General features: G+C 46.7%; 1 protein-coding gene across 1 annotated transcript in view; it reads right to left on the bottom strand.

The window, feature by feature from the left end:
* PLXNA4 (plexin A4) overlaps positions 1–25,000 on the bottom strand; it is a 487,979-nt gene that overhangs the window by 22,113 nt on the left and 440,866 nt on the right. The window contains 3 exon segments of the mRNA XM_087722680.1: positions 377–567; positions 3,059–3,158; positions 14,329–14,432. Coding sequence (XP_087578806.1) covers positions 377–567; positions 3,059–3,158; positions 14,329–14,432 — 395 coding nt within the window.

Here is a 25,000-nt window from a genome sequence, read left to right as displayed (position 1 = left end):
GAATTCCCCAGCCAGCAAATGCTGGCTGGGGAATTCTGGGAGTTGAAGTCCGGACATCTTCAAGTTGCCAAGGTTGGGAAACACTGGAATAAACAATAATTAAGACCACTAAGAACAGTTCTACCAACACTGAGGGGCAGGTAAAACTTGTATATAAAAAGTGAGCAGGCCCCACTCCCTTCCAGCACTGATGGCGTTACCTAGTTTGGTGATGAAACGTCTGCAAGAAAACCACCCAGCTCAGAGAGCACCCAGGACTCCACAATTCAACCCTGAGCTACAAATATTCTCCTTCGTCGGTATAATTCAATTTTTTTCCCCTACATTCTCCACCTTCCCTTTTGGGATCCCGTCCCTTCTCTCCGGCCTCACCTACCTTGGTGGCCAGCAGCCTTGTCAGGTAGATCTCGGATACCATCTTGCTCCCTCGGTCCCCTTCTTTCTGATCGCCATGCTCGTGGTTCTTCACTAAATGCCACATCTTGACCCCGCTCTCCAGGTCGGGCGTAATCATGGGCGTCCGGGAACGCAAACTATCTGGGCTCCCGGTGTAACGGATCATGTTTTCTGAAAGCACAAACGGACACAAAAAGCCTTGGAGATTTTCTTCCAAAAGTGGGGGAAAGAAAATGGAAACTGCGAGGGAATCCTTGCTGCTCTCTGAGCTGGGTGGTTTTCTTGGAGACGTTTCGTGGCCCAACTAGGTAATATCATCAATGCTAGAAGGGAGGGGGGGTTGTGGAGAGGAGGAGAAGGAGGAGAAGGAGAAAAGGAGGAGGAGGAGGAGGAGGAGGAGGAGGAGGAGGAGGAGGAGGAGGTGGTGGTGGTGGTGGTCAATGACTGTGGAGTCCTTGGTGCTCTCTGAGCTAGGTTGTTTTCTTGGAGACGTCTCATGGCCCAACTAGGTAACATCATCAGGGCTAAAAGAGGCCTGTGCTGTATATACACAGAGAGCAAACTCCCTTCTAGCACTGATGATGTTGCCTAGCTGAGTCATAAAATGTCTACAAGAAAACAACCACTCTCAGAGTGCACCAGGGAGCCCACAGTCCTCCTCCTCCCCTCTCCTTCCTTCCTTCCTTCCTTCCTTCCTTCCTTCCTTCCTTCCTTCCTTCCTTCCTTCCTTCTTCCTTCCCTTTCTCTCTGAAACCACACTCCCTTCTAACATTGAAGTTTTTCCTTGGTTGAAACGCCTGCAAGAAGAACATCCAAGCTCAGAGAGTACCAAGCACCCTACAGTCCTCCTCCTCCTCCAACCCCACTCCTTTCTAGCACTGATGATGTTACCTAGTTGGGTCATTGAAATGCCTGCAAGAAAACAACCAAGCTCAGAGAGCACCAAGGCCCAACCCCTCATTTTAACCCTGAGCTACAAATATTTTCCTTTGTTGGATTTGAACTGGTTTTTTTTTGTTTTTTTTTTTAGGACAGGGGGGGGTCTCCAAATTCGGCAACTTTTAAGACTTGCGGACTCAAACTCCCAGAATTCCCCCAACCAGCCAACACGGAGACGAGACCTTTATAAGCACAGGGAATTCTGGGAGTTGAAGTCCACAAGTCTTTTTTTTTGGAGATAATGTTTTTTATTTTCCATTTTTTCATTTTCATACACTCACATATATACTGTGCATAGCCAACGCCATACAACAATAAACAATAATCGCAGCAATTCCTCTTGTCAACAATACCCCAAAAAATAGAAACCCAATATACCTCTTCCACTCTCCATACACCTCTTTCTTCCACCCCGCTCCAACTTTCTATCTTCCCTCCATCATTCCCCTCTACCCTACTTCCCCCTCGCCCTCTACCACTCCTCTCTCCCAATCCACTCCCTGAACTGGTTTTTTCTGAGGTCACTGGAGCAGCGTGTTAAGGAATGAGTTGTGAGTCTAAAAATAGCTGCAATACAGATGCTCAATGATTGTCTTGATCTCCAAGTCCTATTCCAGTCTTATTATTCTGTCCTGTTATTCGTTATTTTGATGAATGTTGTTCTGGAGTGTTTGTTGCTCAACTCCAAGTTATACATTACTTCCCAATATTTTGGCCACAATTTATTACAGGGATTATCCTGTAACACAACCTATTGTATTACAGGCTAATTGTAATACAATATTGTATTACAGGCTAATTGTTAGACTGTACAACCTGTGGACTTCAACTCCCAGAATTCCTGAGCCAGCATGGCCCCCTTTACAACCCATGGACTTCAATTCCCAGAATTCCTGAGTCAGAATGGCCCCCTTTACAACCTATGTACTTCAACTCCCAGAATTCCTGACCCAAGATGGCCATCTTTATAACCTGTGGACTTCAACTCCCAGAATTCCTGAGCCAACATGGCCCCCTTTACAACCTATGGACTTCAACTCCCAGAATTCCTGAGTCAGAATGGCCCCCTTTACAACCTGTGAACTTCAACTCCCAGAATTCCTGAGTCAGAATGGCTCCCTTTACAACCTATGGACTTCAACTCCCAGAATTCCTGAGTCAGCATGGCCCCCTTTAGAACCTGTGGACTTCAACTCCCAGAATTCCTGAGTCAGAATGGCTCCCTTTACAACCTATGGACTTCAACTCCCAGAATTCCTGAGTCAGAATGGCCCCCTTTAGAACCTATGGACTTCAACTCCCAGAATTCCTGAGTCAGAGTGCCCCCCTTTACAACCTATGGACTTCAACTCCCAGAATTCCTGAGTCAGCATGGCTCCCTTTACAACCTGTGGACTTCAACTCCCAGAATTCCTGAGTCAGAATGGCTCCCTTTACAACCAGTGGCCCTCAACTCCCAGAATTCCTGAGTCAGAATGGCTCCCTTTACAACCTATGGACTTCAACTCCCAGAATTCCTGAGTCAGCATGGCTCCCTTTACAACCTGTGGACTTCAACTCCCTGAATTCCTGAGCTAGCTGTGCTGGCTCAGGGATTCTGGGAGTTGAAGTCCAGAAGTCCTAAAAGGGCCACTGTTCCCCACCTCTGGACTAACCCATCTGGAAACTAACCCATCTTTTGCCTCCTCAGTTGTCTCTCGTGCCCTGATGGAAAAATCCTTACCGTATTTGCTTGCTGAAGTCCTCGAAACGGTGAAATTGTTGACCGCGTTGTAAGCAGTAACTTGCTTGGACACCAAAGCCACCAGAGAACCATCAGGCACCTAGAAAAGGAACGGACCTTTTTTATCAATCCGATGTGGTTGTGCAAAAGACACCAACGCATTACGGGTGGTCCTCGACTTAACGACCAGAATTGAGCCCGAAATTTCTGTTGCTACGCGAGACATTGCTTAAGTGAGTATTGGGCCATTTTATATCTATGGATAGGGGGTGAGGGGTGGGCACGATGATGACTCAGCGGTTGTAGAGGCTGAGCTAGGAGGGCTTGGGTTCGAGACCCGAACTCCGCAGAACAGAGCGAGTTCCTATTCTTGCTCCAGCTGCAGCTCATCTAGCATATCGAAAGTATGCACCTGCGAGTAGATCAATAGGTACCACTTCGGTGGGAAGGTAACAGTGTTTCAGTGTTTCGTGCACCTTTGTCATGTAGCCATGCTGGCCACGTGACCATGGAAATTGTCTTCAGACAACACTGACTCCCTCAGCCAAGAAACGGAGATGAATAGGAGACCCTGAACCGTTTCTGATGGAGGGCAGCCCAGTCTCTTCTTGAAAGCCTCCAGTGATGAAACTCCCACAACTTCTGAAGGCAACTTCAGTTCCATGGGTTGATTGTTCTCCCTGCCAGATTTCACATGTCCAGGTTGAGTCTTAGTGGACAACCAGCTAAATAGGAGCAAGTTGTGGGCAGCGGCAGCCAAAAAAGCCAACACAATCCTAAATTGCATTAACGGAGGGATACAATGAAGATCAAGGGAGGACTAATACCACTTTGTAAAGCCCTAGTAAGACCACACCTAAAATACTGCATCCAGTTTTGGTCACCACACTATAAATAAAGATATTGAGAGTCTAGAAAAAATTATCTCTCTCTCTCTCTCTCTCTCCTCTTCTCTCTCTCTCTCTCTCTCTCTCTCCTCTCTCTCTCCTCTCTCTCTCTCCTCTTTCTCTCTCTCCTCTCTCTCTCCTCTCTCTCTCTCCTCTCTCTCTCCTCTTTCTCTCTCTCCTCTCTCTCTCCTCTCTCTCTCTCTCCTCTCTCTCTCCTCTCTCTCTCAGCTGATTTGAAACCCCTTAAAAAAATAGCATTTGCATATGGATTTGTGGAATCTCCACAAATCCATATCTGTGTCTATCTATTGATAAGTCTGGTGATCCATATCCACATCTCCCATGTGTCTATTGATGGCTGAATAGACGATGATTGCTGGATAGAATAGATGATGATTGCAGTAGAGGATTGATGGGGTGTTGACACATAAGAGATAGATCACATTTACACGCCATTCAAAAGAGACAATGAAAGAAAGCTGAGATGGAAACAAAGAGACCAGGATACATCCCCTCCAGCAATCAACAGCAGATAAGCAGGGATTAAGACCAGACAAATAATCAAACAGAAAACAATACACTAAGCAATCCACAGCCAGATAAACAGGGATTAATACCAGACAAACAAGCAAGCAGAAAACAATACCCTAATCAAGGAAGAACCGAGGAGAAAACCACACATCCCCACCAGCACAGGGCAAGCTGTTTTATATAAACAGAGAGTAAACTCCAACCTCTCTAGCATTGATGATATTACCTAGTTGGGTCATGAAATGTCTGCAGGAAAACAACCAAACTCACAGTTCAACCTTGAGCTATAGATATTCTCTTCTATTGCATTGCAATGGATTTATCGAGCAACAGGATGAAGAAAGCAGGGTATGGATTCAGGTGAGCACTTCCTGCATGCCTTGCTCCAAATTTCATTGCGGATCCTGAATGCTAATTCTGACCTTCTGTCCCAGGAAGAAAAGGAAGAAAAAGCAAAATGCTTGGGGGGTGGGGGGTTGGACTAGATGACCTAACAAGGTCCCTTCCAACTCTATTCATCTGAATCTATCTAAGAGGCTGGTTCTAATTCTCCAATCTGCTGGACCGGCCCTAAATTGCTGAGTTAAAATAAAACCAGATAGTGCTCGACTTATGACCGTAACTGAGCCCCAAATTTCTGTTGTTCTAACTCCAAGCAGTCGTCAAGTGAGTTTTTCCCGATTTTACGACCCATGATTCGCTGTTAAGCGAATCCCCACATTTGGTAAGTGAACCATGCGGATGTTCAGCGAATCTGGATTTCCCATTAACTTTGCGTGTCAGAAACCAGCTGGATCACATGACCCCTGGCACAGTGCCACTCTCACAAACACATGAAAATGCCAAGGGTCCGAATTTTGGTCACACGCCCCATGGGGATGCTGCAAATGTCGCAAGTGTGAAAAACGGCCGTGTGACCTTTTTTTCAGTGCTGTTGCAACTCCGAATGGTTGCTAAATAGCAATAGCAATAGCAGTTAGACTTATATACCGCTTCATAGGGCTTTCAGCCCTCTCTAAGCGGTTTACAGAGTCAGCATATTGCCCCCAACAACAATCCGGGTCCTCATTTTACCCACCTCAGAAGGATGGAAGGCTGAGTCAACCCTGAGCCGGTGAGATTTGAACAGCCGAACTGCAGAACTAGCAGTCAGCTGAAGTAGCCTGCAATGCTGCATTTAACCACTGCGCCACCTCGGCTCTATAAAGAAAGGTTGTAAGGCAGAGGTGGTATATTCAGCCGGTTCACACCGGTTTGGGCGAACCGGTTGTGGCGGTGGCGGGGAGGCTCCACCCACCTGCCCAGACGTCATCCCGGACATTCTGTGCAGGCCAGTGGTGGGTTCCGGATCCCGTTGCAACCGGTACGGTGCAACGGGGGCCCGTCGTCCACCACATGAAAGCGCGCAGAACACACATGCAAACGTATCATCTGAGACATTCCGCCATGCCTCCGTGACACTCCAGCTGCTCGTGCGCATCCTTGAAAGCCCCAAAGAGCTCAAATACAGGTAAGGATGGTGGGTGGGCAGGCGGACCCTCCGGAGCATCGTACTGGAACAGTACCTGGTGCTCCCGGCAGGCACGGATACACCGGTACCGGGGCGTACCAGTTGTAACCCACCACTGGAGCATGTGCAGAAGTGCCATGAATGCAGGAAGTGCACCCGCACACTTCCCCGGCTTTGAAGGATAGGGAAGATGGTAGCGTTTCATGCCTGCTGTAAGGCAAGGACCACCTATAGCAGTGGGTATCCACCTTCCGAGGTGGCGCAGTGGTTAGGGTGCAGTACTGCAGCCACTTCAGCTGACTGCTAGTTCTGCAGCTCGGCGGTTCAAATCTCACCGGCTCAGGGTTGACTCAGCCTTCCATCCTTCCGAGGTGGGTAAAACGAGGACCCCGGATTGTTGTTGGGGGCAATATGCTGACTCTGTAAACCGCTTAGAGAAGGCTGAAAGCCCTATGAAGCGGTATATAAGGTCTAACTGCTATTGCTATTCTCGGTGAATTCTCCTAGTTCTTTTGTAAAAGCATCTTCAGCTGACTCCAGTTCTGCAGTTCGGCTGTTCAAATCTCACCGGCTCAAGGTTGACTCAGCCTTCCATCCTTCCGAGGTGGGTGAAATGAGGACCCGGATTGTTGTTGGGGGCAATATGCTGACTCTGTAAACCGCTTAGAGAGGACTGAAAGCCCTATGAAGCAGTATATAAGTCTAACTGCTATTGCTATTGCTATTCCTAATGCCGTGACCCTTTAATACAGTTGCTCATGTTGTGGTGACCCCCAACCATAAAATTATTTTATCTTTTCCGTACTTTTTTGAAAATATGTGTTTCCTTTTTTTTAATTATTATTATTATTATTATTTTGGTGTTTTTTTTTCCTCGTAAATGTGTTTTTATTTTTCCATTTCATTTTCGTACAGTCACATATATACTGTGCATAACCGGGGCCATACAACATTAAACAATAAACACAGCAATTCCTCTTGTCAACAATACCCCCAAAATAGAAACCCAATTATACCTCTTCGACCCTCCATACACCTCTTTCTTCCGCCCCCCTCCAACTTTCCATCTTCCCTCATCATTCCCCTCTACCCTACTTCCCCTCGCCCTCTACCACTCCTCTCTCCCGGTCCACCTCCCCTCCCTTCCTTCTCCCCCCCTCCAGTCCTCTCTCCCATGTGTTTTCCGATGGTCTTAGGTGGCCCCTGTGAAAGGGTCATTCGACACCCCCCCAAGGGGTCCCGACCTACAAGTTGAGAAACCACTGATCTATAGGCTTGGGGGAGAATGCACCTAAGAAAGCATGTTTTTGTTTTTTTCAGGTTAAAACCCTTTCATTTGTTAGAGTTAGTCCTTGACTTACGACAGTTCATTTAGCGACCGTTTAAAGTTACAACGGCGCTGGGGGGGGGGAAAAAGCAACGTTCCAGAATTTGAGGGGCTGCCACAAAGAGGAGGTGTGTGTGTGGGGGGGGGGTGGTCAAATTAATATTCCAAAAGCACCTGGAGAGAGGACAAGAAACAATGGATGGAAACTAATCAAGGAGAGAAGCAAGCAGGAACGAAGGGAGACACTTCCTAACAGTGAGGACAATTAACCAGTGGAACAGCTTGCCACCAGAAGTTGTGGGAGCCTCATCACTGGAGGCTTTTAAGAAGAGACAGGACTGCCTCTTGTCTGAAATGGTATCTGGTCTCCTGCTTGAGCAGGGGGGTTGGACTAGAAGACCTCCAAGGTCCCTTCCAGCTCTGTAATTATGTTATTCTTTAATCTCGGATCAATTAATCGATGGAACGATTTGCCTCCAGAAAGTATGGGTGTGCGAGACTGGATGATATATCTCCTAATTCAACAGGGGGGGGGGGGGCTGGACTAGAAGACCTCCAAGGCAGTGGCGAAATTCAATTTTTCTTCTTTTACTACCGGTTCTGTGGGCGTGGGGAAGGATATTGCAAAATCCCCATTCCCACCCTATTCTGGGACCAGCCAAAGGTGGCATTTGCCGGTTCTCCGAACTACTCAAAATTCCTGCTACCGGTTCTCCGAACTACTCAAATTCCTGCTACCGGTTCTCCGAACTACTCAAAATTCCTGCTACCGGTTCTCCGAACTACTCAAAATTCCTGCTACCGGTTCTCCGAACTACTCAAAATTCCTGCTACCGGTTCTCCGAACTACTCAAAATTCCTGCTACCGGTTCTCTGAACTACTCAAAATTCCTGCTACCGGTTCTCCGAACTACTCAAAATTCCTGCTACCGGTTCTCCGAACGACTCAAAATTCCTGCTACCGGTTCTCCCGAACTACTCAAAATTCCTGCTACCGGTTCTCCGAACGACTCAAAATTCCTGCTACCGGTTCTCCGAACTACTCAAAATTCCTGCTACCGGTTCTCTAGAATTTGCGGAATTTCACCCCTGCTCCAAGTTCCCTTCCGGCTCGATTCCGATTCGGAGACAGAAGGCTGGTGAGAAGGGGGAAAAAAGGCACCGGAAGCAGTGGGAGATTCGTTGCCAGGGGGAAAAACAACCCAAAACAGAACTCTTGAAATTTGGGGAGCTGGATTTCATCCTTTCAGGCTTGCTGCAGAGCATTGTAGGGGGGGGAAAACGCTGTTGCCTTCCTTCGTAATTGGATTTATGAGCCTGCCACATCGTCATTCGTAATTGTCAGAAAGTCCGCAAAGTGAAGGGCTGATTGTTCCTGCTGTTACTTTTCATCACAGCTGTCACGATGAAATACAGATAACTTTGGGGACGAGAGAGGGAGGGAGTGAGAGAGAGAGAGAGGGAAAAAATGGGCACCAGGGAGGTCTATATTTCACCCCGGCCGAACTTTTGCTCCCCCACTGTAAGTGAAAACAGACTGGTAAGTAAGTTTGTCTTGGACGGAGAGTTTCATATTTTACAAGGCCTCGGAGCTGCGGCTGAATCCCATTTACTCGGAAACGCATTCTTTTGGAAAATATAAGACGATGTCGGTAATCAATCCTTTCCCTTTCTGTTTTTTTTCTCCCCCCCCCCCCGCCCCTGCCTTTTCGATCGGTACCGTTGCAAGAAAAAGAAAAATAATCCCCATCACGGAGTGTACAGCAAATTATTTCCCACTGGATCTTTCGGTGGGCCAGCCGGCGTGCCCTACATCGAATATATCACGGTGAGAACCTGTATGAGCGGCTGTGACGGATGCAATGGGCCGCTTCACTTGTCTCTGTTGATGCTTGCGAGGGGGAGGAGGAGGAGGAAGAGGAGGAGGAGGAGGAGGACTATGGGGTCCTTGGTGCTCTCTCAGCGTGGTTGTTTTCTTGCAGATGTTTCATGACCCGTCTAGGTAACATCATCAGGGCCATCAGTGTAACATCATCAGCACTGATGATTTACCCTGTTGGGTAATGAAATGTCTGCAGAAAAACCATGCACAGGGAGCATCAAGGACCCAACACGCTCCCCACTCCTCCTCTTCCTCATCCTCCTCTCCTTTTTCTGTCTCTTGCTCCACCTCCTCTTCCTCCCCTTCCTCTTTGTCCTGTTCCTCCTCTCCCCCTCCTCCTCTTTCTCTCCTCCTCCTCTTCCTCGTCCACCTCTCCTCCACCTCATCTCCTCCTCCAGTCCTCTTCCTTCTCCTCTCCTCCTCTTCTCTTCCACCTCATCTTCTTCCTCCTCCTCTCCTCTTTATGCCCTCCTCCTCTCCCTCCTCCTCCTCCTGTCCTCTTCCTCCTCCTCTTCCTCTTTCCCCCTCTTCCTCTTCCTCCTCCTCTCCTATTTATGTCCTCCTCCACTTCCTCCTCTCCTCTCCCTCCGCTCTCCTCCTCTTCCTCCTCCTCTCCTCCTCTCTCCTCCTCTCCTCTTCTTCCTCCTCCTCTCCTCCTCTCCTCTTTATGTCCTCCACCACTTCCTCCTCTCCTCCTCTCTCCTCCTCTCCTCCTCTTCCCTCCTCCTCTCCTCTTCTCTTCCCCCTCCTCTCCTCTTCTTCCTCCTCCTCTCCTCCTCTCCTCTTTATGTCCTCCACCACTTCCTCCTCTCCCTCCTCCTCTCCTCCTCCTCTTCCTCTTTCTCTCCTCCTCTTCCTCCTCCTCTTCCTCCTCTCCTCTTTATGTCCTCCACCACTTCCTCCTCTCCCTCCTCCTCTCCTCCTCTTCCTCTCCTCCTCTTTCTCCTCCTCCTCTTTCTCCTCCTCGCAAGTAACCACAAGAAGGGTCAACCGGCCCATTGCATCCTCCACGAGAGCTGATGATGTTACCTAGCTTGGTAAGAAAACATCTGCAAGAAGAACAACCGAACTCAGGGAGCCCCCGGGGCCAATCGGATCAAATGGCTTCATGCCCAACTCCAGGACGAGTCAAGATACCCTTGACAATAGAGGAAAGGCAGAGAAGAATGGGAGGGAAGGTAAGAGTAGGAAAGAGGGGAGGAATGGAAGAAGAGGGAAGGGTAATGGGGAGGAAGGAGAAGGAGGAAGGGAAAGGAGAGGAGGAAGGAAGGAAGGAGAGAAGAAAGAGAAAGAAAGGGGGTAGGAAGGAGGGAGGGAAGGAGGGAAGCAAGGAGGGAAGCAAGGAGGGAAGGAAGGAGGGAAGGAAGGAGAGAAGGAGAGAAGAAGGGAGGTAAGGAAGGAGGGAAAGAAGGAGAGAAGGAGAGAAGAAAGGAGGGAAGGAAGGAGGGAATGTAGGAGAGAAGGAAGGGGGGAAGGAAGGAGGAAAGGAAGGGGAAAGGAAGGAGAGAAGGAGAAAGAAAGGAGGGAAGGAAGGAAGGAGGGAAGGAAGGAGGGAAGGAGAGAAGGAGGGAAGGGGAAGGAGGGAGGGAGGGAGGGAAGGAGGGAAGGAAGGAGGGAAGGAAGGAGGGAAGGAAGGAAGGAAGGAAGGAGAGAAGGAGAGAAGGAAGGGAGGGAAGGAAGGAGGGAAGGAAGGAGAGAAGGAGAGAAGAAAGGAGGGAAGGAAGGAGGGAATGTAGGAGGGAAGGAAGGAGGAGGAAAGGAAAGGAGGGGAAAGGAAGAGAGAAGGAGAAAGAAAGGAGGGAAGGAAAGGAAGGAGGGAAGGAAGGAGGGAAGGAGAGAAGGAGGGGATGGGGAAGGAGGGAGGGAAGGAAGGAGGAAGGAAGGGGAGTAGGAGAGAAAGAAACGAGGGAAGGAAAGAGGGAGGGAGGGAAGAAGAAGTAGGACCGTTGTAAGATAAGATGGATCTATGGATGTCAAAAAAGCAACCTTCAAGTATATTGTCAACTGTAGGGAAAAATTGTTATAAATACATATTATTAATAACAGTTATGAGATCATATAATTGTGAATGTATATATGAAATTGATAAAATGAAAATAAAAATAAAAAAGATACCCTTGACAATCGAGCGGAGACGCAGCGATAGCCGCGAGGTGATGCGGTTTCACGCAGCGATAGCCGCGAGGTGATGCGGTTCACCTCCCACCCTTTCGAGAAAGGGCCTCTCCGGGCCATCTGTGAAAGGAATGGCTACCTGCCACAGACACCTTGGGATTCGGGCTGGATAGCCTCAGGGTCTCCCTGGGAAACGTGAAACCAAGCCGAATATCCAGGCATGGCTAAGAGGAGCTGCATCTGGCCCATCTTCACTGGACACGGAGAGGAAGGGCCCTCTTGCCATCAGCCGCAACAATAATTAGCACTCATCACCCAGGGCTTTCATCTTCAAAGCAACGCGAGAGGATGCTAATTAACCAGCTCTCCTTGAAGCCTTGCAAAAGTGGCTTTTCCACATCTGGCTGCTCATCGCCTCTCATCTTTATGCAAGCCGAGGACGGTTGATGGTCCTCTAATGCCGGGTGGACGTCACGCAAAGACATCCAACAAAGAATGGGGGGGGGGAGTCAAGCTATTCTCTAAAGCAGTGTTTCTCAACCTTGGCTACTTGAAGATGTCTGGACTTCAACTCCCAGAATTCCCCAGCCAGCATTCGCTGGCTGGGGAATTCTGGGAGTTGAAGTCCAGACATCTTCAAGTGGCCAAGGTTGAGAAACACTGGGTTAGATCAAGGGCTCTGCTCTAAAGCACCGATGGGCAAGACGGGGAAACAATGGACGGAAACCAACCGAGCAGAGAAGCAACCTGGAACTAGATGAGATGAGATTAACAGAGTTGGAAGGGACCTTGGAAGTCATCTAGTCCAACCCCCCTCCCCTCACCCAAGCAGGAGACCCTACACCGTTTCTGACAGATGGCAGTCCAGTCTCTTCTTGAAAGCCTCCAGGGATGAAGCCCCCACAACTTCCAAAGACAAGCTGTCCCATTGACTATAGAATACCAGAGTTGGAAAGGACCTTCCAGGTCATCTAGTCCAACCCCCCACCCAAAAAGGAGACCCTGCACCGTTTCTGCCAAATGGCAGTCCAATCTCTTCTTGAAAGCCTCCAGGGATGACGCTCCCACAACTTCCAAAGGCAACTTCTGTTCCATGGGTGGATTGTTCTCACTGTCAGGAAATTCTTCCTTATTTCCAGGTTGAATCTCTCCTTGGTCAGTTTCCATCCATTGTTCCTTCTCTGGCCTTCAAGTGCTTTGGACAAAAGCTTGACCCCCCCTCCTCTCTGTGGCAGCCCCTCAAATATTGGAAGACTGCTCTCCTGCCTCCCCTGGTCCTTCTCTTCCCTAGACCAGCCATGCCCAGTTCTTGCAACCGTTCATCGTATGTTTCAGCCTCCAGTCCCCTAATCTTCCTAGTTGCTCTTCTCTGCGCTCTTTCTAGAGTGTCAACATCATTTTTTATAGTGTGGTGACCAAAACTGGATGCCGTACTCTAGGTGTGGTCTTACTAAGGGTTTATAGAGTGGTATTAGCACCTCCCTTGATCTTGATTGTATCCCTCTGTTAATGCAGCTTAGGATTACATTGGCTTTTTTAGCTGCCGCTGCACACGGGTGGCTCCTATTTAGCTGGTTGTCTGCTAAGACTCCATGATCCCTCTCCCAGAAGCTCATCGGATTTAACCAAACTGTAGGGGAAACCCCCCCTCCCCACCTAGAAGAATGAAATATTTTGGGAAATATTAAAGAGGCAGGATAGAATATTTCCCCTAAAGGAGAAATGGGGAGGGGGGAAATCTTAAGGGAGGCAGAAACCAGCCCCAGTTTCCCTGCCCCAAGCAGAAACTGAGCAGGCCAGCTTTTTAAAAAAATGCAATGATTTGGTAATCTATTCAAAAGACTGGGTGAGACAGAAAGTCCAGATAAGCAACGCACTTCGGCAAGCCAAATGTTAACAAGATTAGCTCAGACAAACACCCAGGATTTGCATTTCCTCTTTTGCCTATAGAGCCAGCTATGACCCCCCCCCCTGCCTAACCCCTACACAGCCCCCATAGGAATCCAGAAGGTATAAAACTGAGGTGGCGCAGTGGTTAGAGTGCAGTACTGCAACCACTTCAGCTGACTGCTATCTGCAGTTCGGCGGTTCAAATCTCACCGGCTCAAAGGTTGACTCAGCCTTCCATCCTTCCGAGGTGGGTGAAATGAGGACGCAGACTGTGGGGGCGATATGCTGGCTCTGTAAACCGCTTAGAGAGGGCTGAAAGCCCTATGAAGCGGTATACAAGTCTAACTGCTATTGCTATTGCTAAAACCCCACCCGCTCTCAACTCAATTTTGTCAGCTGGCTGTCCCCGAATCACATGTGGTTCATCAATAAAGGGAACAATAAAGTGGGCTCAAAATATTGAAGAACCAATAATGTTGGATACATGGGAAAGAATATGGATAACAAATGTGAAATTCACACAAGCTCAAAATCTGAGAGAAAATTTTTACAAGATGTTCTATAGATGGCATTTAGATCCTAAAAAGCTGGCTTCTATGTATTCGAATGTACAGCCTAAATGTTGGAGGTGTGGTTCTTTCGATGCTACATATTATCATATATGGTGGACCTGCCAAAAGGTTAAGGCATTCTGGATAAAAATATGGTGGGTTATGCAAAATATCTTTAAAAGAAGGATAAAGTTTACTCCTCAGTTATTTTTACTAGGCATATGTACTGACTTTACAGTGGCAGAGACTAACTTGATTCTGCACCTAATAACTGCAGCAAGACTGTTGGTGGCGCAATACTGGAAGAAGGAAGACTTGCCTACAACCCAAGAATGGACATTGAAAGTCACAAATACAAAAAAAATATTGTACTTCGGTGTTTTACTGATTGAGGAATGTTGAAATATTTGTGTTTTTTAAAAGAAATAAAACTTTTGAATACAGAAAAAATAAAATAAAGGGAACCTATCTTTCCAATCTGCCCCCAGCCGCCATTATATTTCCAGCGTCTTTCTCCTGGCACGGAACAGTACCAGAGGGATTTTCCTTCCAACACAACCAAAGCCGATTTGCACACCTGATAATGGGCAAGAGTATTCAGCCTTTTCCAGTCGTTCTCAATCTTGGTGGTCAGATCTTCATCCTGAAGGATCATTCTGGTGCCGTTGCTCTGGCGCCATTCTGCGAAGAAAGAGAAACGCAGGTCACACCCGCAAGCGAATGGAAATGTTTTTTGGGGAGAAGGGAGATGTGGGCTCTGCAGGCAAGCAGAATCACAGAGTGGGAAGGCACCTCGGAGATTTAACAGAGTTGGAAGGGTCCTTGTAGTACTTGAGAGACCGCCTGCTGCCAATTGCCTCCAACAGACCGATCAGATCCCACAGATTAGGCCTCCTCCGAATTCCATCCGCCGGCCAATGCCGACTGGCGACTACCCGGAGGAGAGCCTTCTCTGTGGCTGCTCCGACCCTTTGGAACGAGCTCCCCGTGGAGATTCGGACCCTCACCACCCTCCAGGCCTTCCGCAAAGCCCTTAAAACCTGGCTGTTCTGACAGGCCTGGGGCTAAAGAGCTTTTGCCCCCCCCTCCTCGAATGGTATGGTTGTTGTGTGTTTTTTAAATTGTGTATTGTTATATTTCGTCTTTATCCCCTGTCTGTACCCCCTTCCCTGACCGAATTGTGAGCCGCCCTGAGTCCCCTTCGGGGAAAAGGGCGGCATATAAATGAAATAAATCCTAATCCTAATCCTGTAGGTCATCTAGTCCAATCCCTCAGCCCAAGCAGGAGACCCTAAACCATTTCCGACAGAGGGCAGTCCAGTCTCTTCTTGAAAGCCTCCAGAGATGACGCTCCCACAACTTCCGAAGGCAACTTCTGTTCCATGGGTTGATAGTTCTCACTGTCAGAAAGTTCCTCCTTGTTTCCAGGTTGAATCTCTCCTTGGTCAGTTTCCATCCATTATTCATTTTCCGGCCTTCGGATGCTTTGGAGAATAGCTTGACCCCCCCCTCCTCTCTGTGGCAGCCCCTCAAATATTAGAAGACTGCTATCCTGTCTCCCCTGGTCTTTCTCTTCACTAGACTAGCCAAGCCCGGTTCTTACGACCTGTTTTAGGTTCCAGCTCCCTCATCCTCTTTCTTGCTGTCCTCTGCACTCTTTCTAGAGTCTCGACATCTTTTTTACAGTGTGGTGACCAAAACTGGATGCTGGGTCTCCATCGCTTAATTACGACGTACTTGCAAAACTGCTCTTTTGCTCTCCGCTCCCACTTCGCAGCCAGCTGGCAATCCAACTTTGCCAACTTTACAAAGGGACGTTTTCTAGCCTAGCAAATGAAACCTTAATCCTGGATGGCCTTACTGCAAATGTTATCTCACTGCTGCTTCGTCTCGCTTCTATTCTTGGCTTCAAAGCTAGGCACATTCTTCATGGAAGAACATAGAAGAAATTGTTACACGGGAATATCAGCCCCCCCCCCCCCCCATGGATAAAGGAACCCAAGTAGGGAGTTTTCCTGGCTCATAAATCCTTGAAGCCTTCTGCCAAAAAAACAACTTGGCAAAGGGAAGCTGCCACCCCCTCCACAAGGCTATAGGAATCCTCCCTAGATAAGGGAGACAGAGAAAGGAACTTGAACAAAAGGATGCTTTAAAGACCACGTTGATAAGGAATCTTATCCGAGCCGAGGTGGTGCAGTGGTTAAATGCAGCACTGCAGGCTACTTCAGCTGACTGCTAGATCAGCAGTTCAGCGGTTCAAATCTCAGGGTTGACTCAGCCTTCCATCCTTCCGAGGTGGGTGAAATGAGGACCCGGATTGTTGTTGGGGGCGATATGCTGACTCTGTAAACCGCTTAGAGAGGGCTGAAAGCCCTATGAAGCGGTATATAAGTCTAACTGCTATTGCTATCTTTGTCTCTGATTGGATAAAGTTTGTTTCTATCTGCCTAAAATGCATATAATCCTCTGAGCCCCTCCTGCAGGGGGCGGCTCTTCCTTACATGCATTTGTTGGTACGTTTTGGGTATAGTTTTGTCACCCAGCTTTTGCTAGGTTTGAGGTTTATTCGATTTATATGCCGGCCCTTCTCCCAAGGACTCAGGGCGGAGTACAACTTTAAAAGAAACACATACTACAAAAGTTAAAAAAGAAATTAAACAGGATATCCCCAAACCCAGTTAAAATTGACAATGACACTTTAAAAAAAAAAGAATTAAAATTTAAATTAACAGTAATCAATACTTTGATTTGTTTTGTTCAGGCCAGGCTGCTAGGGCCATAAATAAAAGCTGATACTTTTTGCAAGCCTCGTCTCAAGTCTAACTCCTCGGCATTTCAGTGGCTCGGGGAAAACTGCTGGAACCTTTAAAGAGATGAAAGGAAGAGAAAAAAAGAACGAAGAAAGAGAAAGAAAGAAAGAAAGAAAGAAAGAAAGAAAGGTGAAGAAAGAAGGAGAAAGAGTGGAAGAGAGGGAAGTATTACTATTATTCTTCTCTTCCTTCCTAGTATCTTCCAACTTATGACTAAGGGGGAGTTGCTGTTGGCGTTACTGCTGGTTAAGTGCGGGATGTCTTAAACGACTGGCATGATTGACTAAGCCATAATTCTGGTCTTAGCGACCGCCGTATGTCGAGGACTCCCTGTCTGCTCCTAAACAGGGCCCACCAGTGCACGGCAGACCGAGATGAGAAAAATAGCCTGATGTGTGTTTCTCCTCAGATCTCGGCCTGGGGTAAGACCCGAATGGATCGAATAGCATCTCCAGGATCTCTCTGGAGGATTGTAGGAAGGTTGCCTGGGATGGCAGAGAATGTGAGAGGCGGGAGTCAGAATTGATGGTTTTTGAAAAGCAACAATGGCTTTTTAATGCCTCAGCCATGAGATCATGCAAGCAAAGCTCTGGAGTCAACCAGAATGGCTAATTCTCGCTCGTGCTGATGAAAATAGCATTATTTCTCAGTCAATCTGTCTTTTCTTTCTCTCTCTCTCTCTCTCTCTCTTTCTTTCTCTCTGTCTTTTAGTTCTCTCTTTTTATTTTTATTTTTCTTTCTTTCCCTCCTTGGTCTTTTTCTGTTTCTTGAATCTCTCTCTTTCTTCCTCTCTTTCTCGCTATCTCTCTTTTTCTCACTTTTTCTTTTTCTTCTTCTTCCCTTTGTTTCTCTCTTTCACACTATCTCTTTCTCTTTCTCACTTCTTCTCTCCCTCCTTGCTTTTTTCTCTTTCTTCCTTTTTCTTTTTCTCTTCTCTTTTTCCCTTACTTGTTTTTCCTTTCTCTTTGCTTTTTTCTCTCTTTCTCACAATCCCACTCTTCCATTCTCTCCCTCCTTCTTCTTTCTTTCTTTCTCATTCTTTTTTCTCTTTCTTTCATCTTTCTTTCTCTCTGTCTTTTTCTCTTTCTTTCTCTTTCTCATTCTTTTTTCTCTTTCTCCCATCTCTCTCTCTCTCTTTGTTTCTTTCTGTCTCTCTTTAGTTCTCTCTTTTTATTTCTCTTTTTCACTTTCTTTTTCTTTCTTTCCCTCCTTGGTCTTTTTCTGTTTCTTCCTCTCTCTCTTTCTCTTTCTTCTTCTTCCTCTCTTTCTCTCTCTTTCTCACTTTTTCTTTTTCTTCTTCTTCCCTTTGTTTCTCTCTTTCACACTATCTCTTTCTTTTTCTCACTTCTTCTCTCCCTCCTTGCTTTTTTCTCTTTCTTCCTCTCTTTCTTTTTCTTTCTCTTTTTCCCTCACTCGTTTTTCCTTTCTCTTTGCTTTTTTTCTCTTTCTCACGATCCCACTCTTCCATTCTCTCCCTCCTTCTTCTTTCTTTCTCTTTCTCATTCTTTTTTCTCTTTCTTTCATCTTTCTTTCTCTCTTTCTTTCTCTTTCTCTTTCTTTTTTCTCTTTCTCCCATCTCTCTCTCTCTCTTTATTTCTTTCCATTTTTGTTTCTCTCTCTCTTTCTCTCTCTCTCATCCACTCCCCCCCCCCTCTCCGCCTGGCCCATTTTTAATTGGAAAACTGCATTCCTAAATTCAGAAGTCCGTAAAACCCCAAAGAGCAACATGTCACAAATTGGAAGGAGACATTTAAAAACTGTTTTGCAGGGGACTGAGTAGCTAATTAAAGGAAATGTATCGGAGAGAGGAGAGCTTTGCTTCTGCTTGAAAATATCTTGCAAAAGAAAATTCACTTCAGTAAATAGTTTGACTGTTGAACACTGTTCAAACATCTGCAAGAAAACTAGCAAGCTCAAAGATCACCAAGGAACTCACAGTTCTTCTCCTTCTTTTATTCCTTCTTCTTTCCCTTCATTCCTTCTCCTTTTCTCCTTCTCTTCATCCATCTCTTCCTCCTCCACTTCTTAAACTGCATACCCTTAACAGATTAAGGGACCTTGTAGGTCACCTAGCCCAACCCCCCACTCAAGCAGGAGACCTTACACCATTGCTGACAAATGTCAGTCCAATCTCTTCTTGAAAGCTTCCGTGATGGAAGCTCCCACAACTTCCGAAGGAAACGTTGGTTGATTGTTCTCACTGTCAGAAAGTTCCTCCTGATTTCCAGGTTGCATCTCTCCTTGATCACTTTCCATCCATTGTTCCTTGTCTGGCCTTCGGGGGCTTTGGAGAATAGCTTGACCCCTTCCTCTCTGTGGTAGCCACTCAAATATTGGAAGGCTGCTCTCTTGTCTCCCTTGGTCCTTCTCTTCCCTAGACTAGCCATGCCCAGTTCCTGCAACCGTTCATCGTAGGTTTTAGCCTCCAGTCCCTTCATCATCCTGGTTGGGTAATGAAATACCTTACAAGGAAACCACCAATCTTAGAGAGCACCAAGGACTCCCTCAAGCGATTCCAGGCGCCATTTTGGCTCTCTCACTTGGCTCCGAGAAACTGAAGAGTATTCGGCGACTTCAGCTTGTCCAGAATGCAGCCGCGCGAGCGATTGTGGGTGCACCTCGGTTCACCCACGTGACACCTATCCTCCGCGAGCTGCACTGGCTGCCTATTGGTCTCCGGATACGCTTCAAGGCGCTAGTCGTCACTTATAAAGCCCTTCATGGTATTGGATCTGGGTACTTGAGAGACCGCCTGCTGCCAATTACCTCCACCAGACCGATTAGATCGCACAGACTAGGCCTCCTCCGAATTCCATCCGCCGGCCAGTGTCGACTGGCGACTACCTGGAGGAGAGCCTTCTCTGTGGCTGCTCCCACCCTCTGGAACGAGCTCCCCGTGGAGATTCGAACCCTCACCACCCTCCAGGCCTTCCGCAAAGCCCTTAAAACCTGGCTGTTCCGACAGGCCTGGGGCTAAAGATTTGCTGCTCCTACCTCGAATGGTATGATTGTTGTGCTTTTTAACTATGTATTGTTTTGTGTTGTTGTTAAACTGTCTGTATCCCCCCTTCCCTTGTTTGAGTTGTGAGCCGCCCTGAGTCCCCTTAGGGAAAAGGGCGGCATACAAATGAAATAAAACTCTAAACTCTAAACACTCTAAGGTTAAAATGGTGGGTGGGAGATCAGAGCAGTGGTCATGGCAAAAGGAATCACAGATCTAAGACTTCACGGTTCTTGAATTTGGCTTCTCGGACAAATTAATTGCCAGGAAGCTCAAAATAAGCCTGGAGCTGAAGAGAATTTGGGGGGGGGGGGGGGCAACGTCATGGAAGAAGCTATTTTAATGGCTGAAACGGCTGCTAACTTGCACCGAGCAATGTAAGTTTTGATCTGCTTTGCCTTTCATGCCACCTTCACCCCGATGAGCGCATCTCTCCGATGGGAGAGAGTGAAGGTTTTCTGCCAAGAGTGGGGATAATTTAGCTGGGCTCCTCCTGCATGACATCAGCGATCAAATAGCAGCCGGCAACTTTTATTTTCAGATTGTCTGGAGCTCCGAGTGAGTCTCGGTGCCCAGCATCTTTTGGGCTCCTCCTATAAATTGACATCGGTGACCTTTCTGTATGATCACATTTCAAGGACACACAGAGACAGACACACAAATAGACACGGATGGAATATTGGCAACAGCTCATCCTCTTGAATGGTTGATGGATTTCTATTGTCCTCCCTGCTAAATTGTGCTTGTGTATGTTTGGAGACATACTTACGACTGTTGCAATTGTCCCTGTGGTCACATGATCAGACGCCGGGCAACTGGCTCATATTTATGACGGTTGCATTGTCCCCGGGGTCGTGCGATCCCCTTTTGCGACTTTTCATTGGATGATCAAACTAGGTAACATCATCATCTGTACTGATTTAGTTACCTAGCTGGGTCATGAAAGGTCGGCAAGAGAACCACCAAGCTCAGAGGGCACCCAGGACCCCAAAGTTCTTCTCCTTCCCTTACTTCTCCTCCTCCTCCTCCTCCTTCTTCCTCTTCATTTCTTTTCCTTCTCTATCTTTCTTCCTCTTCTCCTTCTCTTCCTCCATCTCATCCTGCTCCACTCCTTCAACTGCAAACCCTTCTAGCACTGTTGATGTTATCTAGTTTGGGAATGAAACGTCGGCAAGAAAACCACCAAGCTCTTTCTATTCTATTCTATTCTATTCTATTCTGTTCTGTTCTGTTCTGTTCTGTTCTGTTCTGTTCTGTTCCGTTCCATTCTTTATTCTATTCTATTCTATTCTATTCTATTCTATTCTTTTGATTCCCTATTCTATTCTATTTCATTCCTTATTCTATTCTATTCTATTCCTTATTCTATTCTATTCCATTATTTATTCTATTCTATTCTTTCATTCCCTATTCTATTCTATTTCATTCCTTATTCTATTCTATTCCATTCCTTTATTCTATTCTATTCTATTCTTTCATTCCCTATTCTATTCTATTCCATTCCTTATTCTATTCTATTCCATTCTTTATTCTATTCTATTCTTTCATTCCCTATTCTATTCTATTTCATTCCTTATTCTATTCTATTCCATTCCTTTATTCTATTCTATTCTATTCTTTCATTCCTTATTCTATTCTATTCCATTCCTTATTCTATTCTATTCCATTCCTTTATTCTATTCTATTCTATTCTTTCATTCCCTATTCTATTCTATTCCATTTCTTATTCTATTCTATTCCATTCTTTATTCTATTCTATTCTTTCATTCCCTATTCTATTCCATTCCTTATTCTATTCTATTCCATTCTTTATTCTATTCTATTCTTTCATTCCCTATTCTATTTCATTCCCTATTCTATTCTATTCCATTCCTTATTCTATTCTATTCCATTCTTTATTCTATTCTATTCTTTCATTCCCTATTCTATTTCATTCCCTATTCTATTCTATTCCATTCCTTATTCTATTCTATTCCATTCTTTATTCTATTCTATTCTTTCATTCCCTATTCTATTTCATTCCTTATTCTATTCTATTCCATTCCTTATTCTATTCCATTCTATTCTATTCTATTCTATTCTATTCTTTCATTCCCTATTCTATTCCATTCCTTATTCTATTCCACTCCATTCTTTATTCTATTCTATTCTTTCATTACCTATTCTATTCCATTCCTTATTCTATTCCATTCCATTCTTTATTCTATTCTATTCTATTCCATATTTACTCTTCTCTTCTATTTTCTATTCTATATTCTATTCTCTATTCTTCTCTATATCCTATCCTACCCTACCCTACCCCACCCTACCCCACTCTAGCCTACCCTACTACTCTATTCTACCTCAAACCTACCCATCCCTCCTAACTACGTTTAGGTTTTTAGTTTCCGATATGTCATTGTCCCCAAATGCCCAAGAAGGAGCGTTTCCTGTCCATGGGAGAACCCGACTACATCAACCTAACCCAAACACGATAATATGAACGGATGGATGGGTTCCATGGCTGCCCATCCCTATTGATCTAAGAAGATACTCAACGCACCCAGATCCATATCTGCAGCTTTGGGCCGATGAGAACAAGGCACGTTCTTGAAGATGGCATCCAGGAACTTCTCCTTCACTTGGGTGATGGTGTCGCAGTTCAAGATCTTGACCGGGATCTCGGGGCTGTTCACATTATCAGGGTTCACGCAGCTCAGGACCTGTAGAAGGTTGGTTGAAAGAAAGGAAACGCATCAGACGGAGGTCTCGACCTTCGCAAGTCGTATATCTGGGTGGGGTTTGGACAAAACTCTCGAGTAGATTGAAGTGCTGATGGAAATATATGAGTTCACTATAGTGGTGGGTTCTGGATCCCATTGCAACCGGTATGAACGGTTGCAGCGTGTGCATGGGTCCTCACCTCTTGCGACGCCTCCACAAGCCTCCGCAACACTCCAGCTGCTTGGCGGAGTGTTGCACAGGCTCTGTAAGTGCCGAAGAGCTCAAATACAGGTAAGGAGCTCGGGCAGGAGATGGGCCTATGGCCCTCCGGCGCATCGTACCAGAACGGTACCCAGTGCTCCCGGCAGGCATCGGTGGGCAGGGGCACGCATGCATGTGCAGGACGCAGGGTGTGGGATGCATGCAAGGGGCCCGCCCACGCATTGCAGTTTGGGGAAGGCTCGGACGAGGGCTCTGCATTTGCGTGTGCTTTGGGCACTCAGGTTAGTCATCCCTGATCTAGATCATTATCCATGTTAATATCTAGGTCCGTGATGGAGAACCTATGGCACGCGTGTCGCAGGTGGCACTATAGGAATAGCAATAGCAATAGCAGTTAGACTTATATACCGCTTCATAGGGCTTTCAGCCCTCTCTAAGCGGTTTACAGAGTCAGCATATCGCCCCCAACAACAATACGAGTCCTCATTTCACCCACCTCGGAAGGATGGAAGGCTGAGTCAACCCTGAGCCGCTGAGATTTGAACAGCCAAATTGCAGATAACAGTCAGCTGAAGTGGCCTGCAGTACTGCACCCTAATCACTGCGCCACCTCAGCTCTTATACACGTTGCCCTGTCATGGGCGCGCTGGCCAGCTGATTTCAGCCTTGATCTTTGGCCGTTTTTCATCCTCCGGAGGCTTCCCTGTTCGGGATCCGACTTCCGGTTTGCACATTGGGCTGTTTTTCACCCTCCGGAGGCTTCCCTGTTCAGAATCCAACTTTCGGAGGCTTCAGGAGGGTGAAAAACAACCCAACACGCAAACCGGAAGTCGTAAAATGGCCATTTTGGTCTCCAGAGGGCCTGTAGGGGGCAGGAAAGGTTGCTTTTGCCCTCCCAGGCTCCAAGAAAGCCGTGCGTGCGTGCACAGGGTAGCAGAGGGTGAGTGTGTTCACGTGCGTATGTACAGGGGGCATAGCGGGGGCGGGCATTAAATTATAGGGTGTGCATTCGTGCTTTTGGCACCCGAGGTGAAAAAGGTTCGCCATCACTGATCTAGGTCATTATCCAATTGATATCAGTATTTATTAATTGGAGGCAATCTGCTTTTCCTATAAGCTCTAAAATGGTAGCTAGTAACTACCTGATCCAGTTCAACAATAAGATGAACAAACACACGTTTCTTTCCACAACTCTTCCCAAACTTTCTGCCGCTAAGCAGGACCGTTGTTAAGTGAGGTTTGCCCGATTTTACAACCTTCCTGGCCGCAGTGCTTAAGTGAATCACTGCGGTTGTTAAGTGAGTCGCACGGTTGCTAAGTGAATCCGGCTTCCCCGTTGACTTCGCTTAGCAGACGGTCGCAAAAGGGGACGGCGTCACCCCAGGATGCTGCGATCGTCATAAATACGAGTCAGTTGCCAAGCGTCTGGATTTTGATCATGTGACACGGGGGACGCTGCAACGGTCGGTAAGTGTGAAAAATGCTCATAAAGTCACTTTTGTAACTTCGAATATGTTTCAAATGTATTCAGGTATATTTATCTGAAGCTCCAAATTCCAAAGATGAAAAAAAAAATGGCCTTAAAAAATATGTTCCTAAATTTAACGCACCTTAGAAGCAACTTTGAAAAGGAAATCTGTAACCCAGCTTTAAGGAACTTGTTCTCTCTCTTTCTTCCTTCTCTCCTTTTTTCCCCTCTTTTCTTTGTCTTTTAAACGGTTGCTTTCGAAGCGCAAACATCTAAACGTTAGCTTTAGCTTCAAATTAATATAATTTGGCTGTAAGCAAACTCGGCGATGTTGCCTTGACAGGGATACCCCCCTGTTCCATTAATTGCAAATAAGGGCAAGCAAATAAATCATCCTCCAAGGAATTGTGTGTTTCAAAAAAACAAAAAAAAACCCACCACAAACTGCTGGCATAATTGTTTCTCCTGCAAGATGTGTCCCTGATCACAGCAGGCAACTGCTCAACAATGACACACTGTCTGTTGTTTAAAATAGGGAAGCAAACTTTGGAATACAAGAAGCCTGTGGTTGTGGCCCGCCAGCGCCCGGTGGAGCTGGCAGCAGATTCGGACAGTGAGGAGGTTGGGGAGGAACATGGGCCAGTCCTGGAGTCTGGGGAAGGCTCTGACGAGAGGGGGCCAGAGCCATCTGACAGTTATCAGCTGTCTTCAGAGTCAGACATCAGTGACGCAGAAGAACAGCTGGAGCCTGTTCCCAGTGTGCGCATGCACAGACGAAGGGAACAACTAAGGAACAAGGGATGACCTGGGAATAAAGGTAATGGTGGACAGTGAATGGCCCCTCCCAGACGGAATAAAGAGGAGCGACAGGGGAATGGAGTTTGCAGGAGACAATTAGTTCCATTCATGAGGGTGAAGATCTGCTCCTGACTTCTTGCCAAGGAATTGCTGCTACAGCATGGAGTTTGGAAGATATCGGCCTGGCAGCTCTCCAAGCCTGATAAAGGCCAGTAGTTTAGGTTTAGGGTTGGTTTAGGTTGAGTTT

This window comes from Thamnophis sirtalis, unplaced genomic scaffold (assembly GCF_051295495.1).
Source record: "Thamnophis sirtalis isolate CommonGarterSnake01/CBP01778 unplaced genomic scaffold, rThaSir2_p1.2 scaffold_9, whole genome shotgun sequence".
In the NCBI taxonomy this organism is placed as follows: Eukaryota; Metazoa; Chordata; class Lepidosauria; order Squamata; family Natricidae; genus Thamnophis; species Thamnophis sirtalis.
Note: the sequence above shows the minus strand (reverse complement) of the source record. Positions and strands in the feature narration are given on the sequence as shown.